The sequence below is a fragment of the Plasmodium gallinaceum genome (genome assembly GCF_900005855.1).
Source record: "Plasmodium gallinaceum strain 8A genome assembly, contig: PGAL8A_v1_32, whole genome shotgun sequence".
Taxonomy (NCBI): Eukaryota; Apicomplexa; class Aconoidasida; order Haemosporida; family Plasmodiidae; genus Plasmodium; species Plasmodium gallinaceum.
In genome coordinates, this window is record NW_021628338.1 from 374,885 (window position 1) to 384,243 (window position 9,359).

The 9,359-nt window shown below is 18.2% G+C and overlaps 1 protein-coding gene across 1 annotated transcript; it reads right to left on the reverse strand.

Annotated features, from left to right (window-relative positions):
• Nucleotides 1-1,827: 1,827 nt before the first annotated feature.
• On the reverse strand, nucleotides 1,828-9,257 carry PGAL8A_00045600 (inositol-phosphate phosphatase, putative; the record flags this gene model as incomplete). The annotated part of the gene is made up of 2 exons (XM_028674473.1): nucleotides 1,828-2,515; nucleotides 2,746-9,257. The coding sequence occupies 2 exons, from the start codon at nucleotides 9,255-9,257 to the stop codon at nucleotides 1,828-1,830; spliced, it is 7,200 nt and encodes a 2,399-aa protein (XP_028530822.1).
• Between the last annotated feature and the right edge of the window lie 102 nt (nucleotides 9,258-9,359).

The following is a 9,359-nucleotide window of genomic DNA, read 5'->3' on the forward strand; positions in this document are numbered from 1 at the left end:
TAAAAAAAAAAAAGATATAATTTTTCAAAAAAAGTAGACATATATGTATTTTTTTTTTAAAAGAATAGAAAAAGTGTTTTTCAAAAAAATTATAATAAGAATATTAAAGAATAAAAAATTTTTACTTCTGAAAGTGTGTATAATAATGTAAAAAAAAAGATGATAGGAAAAAACAATTTTGAAAAAAGAAAAAAAGGAAATAACGAAAAAATATAAATTTTTATTAAAAAATAATTAAGTTAAAAAAGATATTTAGAAAAATAATATATTTTACATATATGTGCTTCACAACTAAGTTAAAATAATTTTCTATTTTAAAAGATCTCAAATTATTTGTGAATTTTTAACTTTTTTTTTTTTTTTTTTTTTTAAAATCATTTTAGTAATATAAAAATTATATCAACATTAAATAATAAAAAAAAAAAAATACTTGTATGAATTTATTTGTATACGTATGCATATATATATATATATATATATATATATATATATATATATATATATATATATATATATATATATGTATATATTATAACACGTGCCTAATATAAATATTGAAAATTAAATTAATTATTGATATAATTAGAATAAATAAAAATATTAATATATATTACTTAAAAATATGTGTTTGGATATATAAAAATCTACAAATATATTTTATAATTTAAAATATTTTGTCTAGTTTTTCATTAAAAGAAGCAAAAAAATTTATATATTATTTTATTTTTAAAACTAAGACATTTTTTTTTTTTTTTTTTTTTCTATCTATTATATTTTATCCTTGTTTATTTTAAAAAATATATGGATGCATAAAATGCTTTTTATGAAAATATACAAGTGTTTATTACATTTTTTTTTATTGTCTTTTTGATAATAAATATTAATTTCATATTTTGTAAAAAATGTTCTAATTTTTTTTTTTTTATTTTAATTTATCTTTTTGAAATGTTTTGAAAATACAATAATTTTTTACTTACAACAAAAAAAAAAAAAAAAAAAAAAAAAAAGGATTAAAACTTTATAAAAATTAAAAATACATTTATAACTTAAAAATGTTTATATTAAAACAATGAAATGAAAGTGAATACTTAAAATTTTTTAATTATTTATTATTCTCTTACATTTTTTTTTTCTGATGTAAATATAAACAAAAAGATATACAAAAAAAAAAAAAAATAAAAATAACTAATGCATATATATATATATATATATATATATACATGTAAAAAAAATAGTAGTGTATAAGAAATTTTATACATTTATATATAACTAAAATAAATATACTAATAATAAAAAATAAAAAAAATATATTAAAATATGGTAAATACGAATTTAACATGTTATAATGCATATTAAATACTTATATTAAAATAAAAACATCATAAAATACAGAATTTATAAAAAAAAAAAAAAATTTTACAAATAAAATAAACATAAAAAAAAAAAAAAAAAGCATAAATATAAATATGAAAATAAATATTTGAAAAATAATTCTAATATTCAATTAATAAGATAATTGTCCTAATTTAATGTTTATATTACCTTTTTAATATCCTTTTAATTTTTTATTTTAATCTATTCTACTAGATCGACTTATGCTCCTTACTTTTTTCCAGAATATTTATTCATTTATTATTAATTTTATATAAATATGTATGCCTATACATGTATGTATATATTTACCTGTATTTATGAACTATGGGAACGAGAATATGTCTTTTTTCTACATTTTTATAATATCTAAATAATTATAAAAATTATAAATAATATTTCTATTTTATTTTATTTTATTTAATTTTTTTTTTTTTTGGAGATTTTTTTTTTTTGCTAATCTATAAGTTTAGAAGAAAAAATCTTTTCATTTTTTTCTTCATTATTTAAAATAAGGTCTTTTTTATTAGTGTGTGAATATTCATCTAATTTTTTTGAATTTTTTACTGTATCATCATTAAAGGAATGGGTATTCATTTCATTTTTAAGTTTTGTGTTAATAGTATTTGAGTAATTTAAAATCTGTGAAATTGGATATGCGGTGTACTTAGTTATACCAGAACTATTCGAAAAAAAATAATCAAATAAATTATTATTTTTATTATTGCTACTGTTGCTCGTATTACTAGAACCTTTGTTTATGTTATTGAATTCATCATTTGTTTTCATACTATATGAATTGAGTAATTTATATTCAATATCTTTTTTATCAAAAAAAACTTTTAATTCAATAATTGAACTAACTGGTTTGTGATCACTTGAAAAAAAATTATTATGTGTTTTATAATTTAAATATTTGAAATATATTTTATCATTATGATAAAAATTATCCATATCATTATTCAAATAATCAGGATTTTTATTAATGAATTGTTTGCTTTTGCTATTATCTCTACCATTCATAATATCATTTCTTTTACTTTTATTTTCATTAAAACCAATTGTTTCTTCACATTTATCTCTCCTTTTTTTTTCTAATTCAGATAAGTGTATTAATTTACCACTTACAAGTATTCTATCACACCTTTAAAAAAAAATATATATAATATAATATTAAATACTACATATGCAAAAAAAAAAAAAAAAAAAAAAAAAAAAATGAATAAAAATATATTTTATCATTATTTATATTTTTAATTTTATCATTATTTTTATATTTTTAATTTTATCATTATTTTTATATTTTTAATTTTATCATTATTTTTAATTTTTTTTTTTTTATCATTATTTTTATTTTTTATTTTTTAATGATACCATGCAGGTGTTCTTCTTATATCATACATGTTCGAATTTTTTTTATATTTGTATGTTGGATTAAATAATATAGGATGTTCATAAAATAAACAAAAAGGTAAAATGTTATATAATTTGTTGTATATAAATTGATCATAATGTAACAATTGACTGACATTATTATTTTCAATTAATTTAATAACTTCTTCATGACTTTTATTAATACGAAAATTAAAATCTCCACATGCAAAAAAATAATCAAAATTAAATAAATTATTTAATTCTTGATTTTGAAAGCTATTGTTTAAAATACTTTGCATTTGAGTATTTCTTTCAAAAATATTTGTTTGTCCTGATGCTAAATGAATATTATTAAAACAAAAAGAGTTGAAACCTAATCTAAATTTAATAGAAACACTTCCTTTATTTCCAGTGTTTCCTTTCAATCCAACTTTTACTTTGCAAACTTCAATTTCTCTTATGTAATCAACTAGACCTTCATCAATAAATATAATTATAAATAAGCCAATCATAGAAACAGACTTTAATTTTACATATTTAAATTTTCTTAAGTTTAGAAAATATTTGCTTGAAATATCCTTTAAAAGCATACTAGTATTTTTTAAATTACTTGAATTTTGCAAAGGGTTATTATATTTTTGCATATTTTCTTCTTTATATTTATTTGTAAAATCTTTCATTTTTAATTTATCATTTAGTAAATTTCCAGAATCCACATTAAAATTAAAAAAAGGTTCTTCATTATTTTTTAGGTTCAATAAATCATTAGTATTGTTATTACATTCAACAAAAATATCCTCCATATTATTCAAGTTCATATTATTTATACTTATACTTTTGTTATTATCATTATTACATTGTATTTTTTTATAATTAAAATTGTTTATTTTTTCATCATCACTGCTGTTCTTCAAGTTATTATAACTATTATTCTTTCCACTGTTATGATTTCCTTTTTCATTATTCATTGTAGTCAAATCTATCTTTGTATGATTTTTCATTTTTAAAATATTATCTAAATTTTTTACATTTTCATTATTATCCAAACCAAGTACATTTTCTTCATTTAAGTTATAATAACATTCATGTCTACTTGAATTATTTAAATTTTTATTTGAATTACTTGCAATTTTACATTGAAAAGGTACATCGATGTTTGAATTTAAATTACTATCATTATTTTTTATTATATTATTACTTAAAAAACTACTATTCTTTCTTAAACCATTTGATATACCAATTTCACGTATTTCCTCATGTACATCATTGCTATAAATAATGTTTTCTATTTTCTTTCCTTTTTCTATATGTTCATTTTTAAAAAATAATTTTTCTTCTTTTTTTTGTTTAACGAATGTATTTTCCAATAAAGATGAGTTAGACTTTTTTCTTTCATTATTATTGGTACTATAAAAAGAACTGTTTTCATCTAAATTATTAAAGTAATCATTTAAAAAGCAATTTTTTGAAATATCTAATAAAGCAATATTACTACATTTTTGTTCTTCATTATCTATTTTTTTTTTATTTTCATTTATTAATGATTTTGAATTATTTTCTCTTATAAAATGTTCATTGAGATGTTTCAAATGATTACTATAATAATCGTATTTAGATATTGTTTCCTCATTTATTTTTTTTGTATTATTATTACTATAAGGTGGTTCATAAAATATATTTTTATCATTATTTTCATGAATTTTATTATATGTATCAACTTTATCATTATAGTTACGATTTATATTATTATTATTATTATTATTATTATTATTATTTTTCTTTTTATGAAATAATTCTTTTTGTCTTTGAGACATTTCCATTAAAGACTGTGTAAGTTTTTGTTCAATTTTCTTTTCTTTAAATTTATCTTTCATATTCATTAGAACCCTAAATCCTGTTAATTCAACAACTTCTTGAAAACAAAATACATACATATCTACATATTCATTAATTTCATTTAGCCAAGAAGAAATATCATTTAATTCATATAAATCACTTCCACATAAGTTCCAGCTACCTATCCATAGTTTTATTATTTTTTCTTCATAATCAGTATTAATAATTTTCTTTTTTGTAAAATTCTTTATATTTTTTGAATCATCATTTTCTATATAATAATTGTTTATAAGATCACTGTTTATGTAATCGTTACAGGCATTTCTATTATTAATATCAGATACATATATTTTTTCTTTATACAAATTATTCATATATAACACTTTGTTTTTTCCTTTTACATTTACTTTCTTTTTATTATTTATTTTTTTTCTTTGTTTCTGTATACTATCTGTGGTTGTACTATTAGTTTCATTAGTGTTATTTAATCTACTACTATTATTAGATTTTGAATAAATGTCACTCATGTTTTTGTTATTTAATTCTGTTTTTTCTTTTCTTTTATTTTCACTTAAATATTCTTTTTCTACCTCATCATCAGTATCTTCATTATCTACTACGTACTTTTTGTCTTCATTTTCATTATCTGAATCTTCAGTATCATCATTATCATCTATTTCTTCTTCAGTTTCTTCAATTTCTTCATCTTCATTTCTTGATTCTTCTTCATATTCTTCATCTCTATTGTTTTTTTCTTCCATTTCTTTTTCATCATTTCTGTATTCTTTTCCCAATTTGAAATTATCAAGGTCTTTTTCTACAATTTCTTCTTTTTGATTATTACTATCATTAAATAACTCTTTTTTCTTTAATTTTTCAATTTCAATTTTATATAAATATTTCTCATATTCACTCTTATCATTTTTCTCATACATCATAATTTGATTATCATTTTGTTTATAGTTATTGTTATGATGAAGATTGTGATAAAAAAAAATATCATCTTGTTTACTATCTAAATCATAATTTTTTTCATTTTTTGAAAAATTGTTATAATTTAACATATAGTTAAAATCTTTGTCAATTAAATCGTTTTTTTTATTATATTTTCCACTGCATAAAATAATATCAATACATTCCTGCCTAAAATTATCCTCAAAATTATTTTGATAAAATCTCTCAATGGATTTGATTGCATGATCAATATTAGTACTTAATGATGATCGTCCTACATTAATCTGAGAAGAAAAGACACTACCAGTTCCCGTATAATGTGTACTGATAATATCTCCATTTTCTACCCACATTTTTTTAAATAAATGTTTAAATATACGCACATATTCTTCCGTTTGTTCACTTCTCTTTTTGTCTTCTCTTTCGTTTTTTTCATAATTATATTTTTTCTTCTCTTTGTTATTTTCTATTTCCATACCACCTAATTCTTCACCATCTCCTACACTCTTTTCGTTTAACTTCTTTTTGTTTTTAACATAATAAAAATCATCAAACATACTTTTATCATTAAATTCATAATTTTTACTTAATACATATTTATCAGATAAATCTAGAATGTAATTTTCTGTAGGTAAAGTAGTTAAAATAGTGATATTGTCTTTATTAAACATGCTATTAACATTTTTATAAAAACATAAATACGATTTTTTAACAGGATTCAAAAAATTTTCATTTTTGGAAATATGTAATATATATAAGATAAAATATAAAGCATAATAATACTGAAATACATTTGTCCTATCTAAACAATCTAAACAATTTGTTCTAAATACACCATTTTGAAAATTATACGAATTATTTGTTCTAATAACATTGTCATTACATCTTAAAGGCTCTATAAAAAAAGAAACATTTTTAATCTCTTTAAGTAATATTTTATTAATGAAATCATTCATTGCATCTTCAAAACTTTTATTTTTAACAGAAATGTGAAAATCGTATTCAATATAATTTATAAAATCTTTTTCTTTATAATATTTATCTTTTTTAATATAATTTATCAATTCTACCATTTTTTTTGTTAATTTTTTTTCATTACTCTTGTTTTGGCTTAACAAATTTATATAATATATATTATTACCGTAATTATTAATTAATTTCTTATTGTGTTCTTTAAAAGCCTTAATACTTAATAATGAAGATCTTTGAATGTTTATATGAGATGACATCGAATGTTGTTTCCAAAATAAAGGAATAGATCCTCTTATTTGAACTAAAGAAATAATTCTATTTTCAAAGTTATTAGAATTATTATTATTACTGAAATCATTTTGATTACTTATATTTTCATTATTATTGGGGCACCTTATATTAGTTATTTTTTCATTTGGATTACTAGATGAAGAGCTATTGCTAAATAAAGAGTTTTGTTGATTTTCATTTTTTGGATTAAAAGCTTTTATGCTTTTCTTCTTTAATTCATTTGAATTTAAGAAGGAATTATTAGTTTGATCAAATCTGTCAGCAAAATTAATATTTTTATTACTAATCCTAATAATCTGTTCCGTTTCAACATAATTAGCTACATATCCATCATCGTTTATTCCTCTTTTATTAAATCTTGTGCCACCTAAGACTGCTGATCTTCTACTTATTAATAATAATTCTAAACATTTTCTATTTATCTCTATAGATGTATATGAAATATATCCTTGAATTAAGGAACAAAACCAATTATCGTCTATTTTACTTTTATTTTTCATTTTCTTTATCATTTGATAATTCCACATAAATTTTTTTTCACAAATGTTTAATAATGATTTTCTTTTATTATATGATGAAGATAATGGCTCAACTTCCTTTTCCTCAATGTTTTTTCTAGTTTTATTTTGAATGCTTTGTGTTAAATCAAAATCATATGAATAGTACATATGAACCGTTAATAATTTCTGAATAGCTTTTAATATTTTATGTATGTCCATTTTGGAATTCAACTTTTTTTCTTCATTTTTAATATTTTCATCATTTGAATGTTTAAAATTAACAGGATATGAATTCCTCTTTTCATTTTTTATATTATCTTCACATAGTGTAACATTGTTTTTTACACTAAAATAAGTATTATTAATTAGATTTTTTATATTACCTTCAATTGTATCTTCTGAATTCTTTGATTCATCTTTTTTATTAATTTCTGATGAATTGTGTATTGAAACTTTACTATCAGAGCTTTTTTTTCTTGCATCATTTATTGAATTTTCTTCATTTTTATAATTGCATAAATTTTTTTTCAAATTATAATCATTTTCTTTATTTATATATATATTCGTATTGTTAACATAACAGTTATGTATTTGATTCTTATAACAATCTTGGTCAGTATCTTTATTATTTACGTAATTATTGTCTACTCTTAATTTAAATTGTTTCTTTTCATCGTATAAATTATTTTCTTCATCGTTTCCTTTATTATTTTCTTTTAAACTTATTGGTGATTTTTCATTTTCATTTCTATGATTATAAAATCCATTATCAATTAATTTAACATTTCTCTTTAAGGAATTAATAGTATTTTCATCATTATTTACATTATTTATGCATATATTAGGATATGAGCAATTTATGTTATTATCATTGTCTACATTACTTTTAGATATATATTCTTCTTTATCACTTATAATATTCATTAATAAAACATTTTCATTAATAGTTGCAGAATTTGCATTTGTTTCATTCTCTTTTCTTTGATTATTATTATTATTATTATTAAATTTGTTTTCTTTACATATTCTTGAATTTGATCTTTCATTTTCATTTACACTTTTGCTATCATAATTGGTTATATCTGAAATTATATTTAATATATTTTTATGATGAAATTGATTAGTTAGCCATTTCTTTGCGCTATTAAAAGTAAGTAATTTTTTATTTTTTTCATCTTTTTTGTTATTATTATTAGTATTTTTATTTTTATATTCAATGTTTTCTGTTATTTCAGTATTATTTGAATTTTTCCTTATTTTAACGTCATTTCCTATATTATTATTTTTATTTGAAAAGTTCTGATTGTAAATTTTATCACCTTTAATTTTATAAGTATTATCCACATCATTATTAGAATTATATAAATTACTAGAAGTATCATTGGATACGTTAATTATTTTCTCAATGTTATTATTTTCTTTAGATAGTAAAATATTATTGTTATACATAAAATTAAAAGAATTATTAATAATCTCAAAATTTTTATTTATATTTTCATTATTTTTTGAGTTACTTATAAAAAAATTAGTTGAACTATCATCTATATTTAAAGAATTATTTATTACAGTGTTCATTGTAACTATATTAATATTATATGGAACGAAATGAACTTTTTCAATTTTATAAATACTTCTATATTTATTTAAATAAAAAAATTTGCTTAATAATCTCCACTTTTCAACAACAAATAAAAATAATTCATTTTTAATTTCTATACTACCAATAATATTATCAATAATTAATTCATTCAATGTACTACCAAATTTTCTACTTTTTTTTCGTATTTTGTCTTTATTTATTAATTTTTCTGAACATTTTCCATTTTTTCTGTATATATATAATGAAGGAACTTTAATTTTATCATTTTTATTATCTTTTAAATTCTTTATATAAATTATTTTAAATACTTTTTCATAAACTATTAATAAATATCTTCCTTCTGTATTATAAGCATTCATCAGTATTTATATATATAAAAAAGAAAAAAAAAAAAGAAAAAGAAATAAAAAAGAATTAAATTTATATAATATTCATTTTTTTTTTTTTTTTTTTTTTTTTTG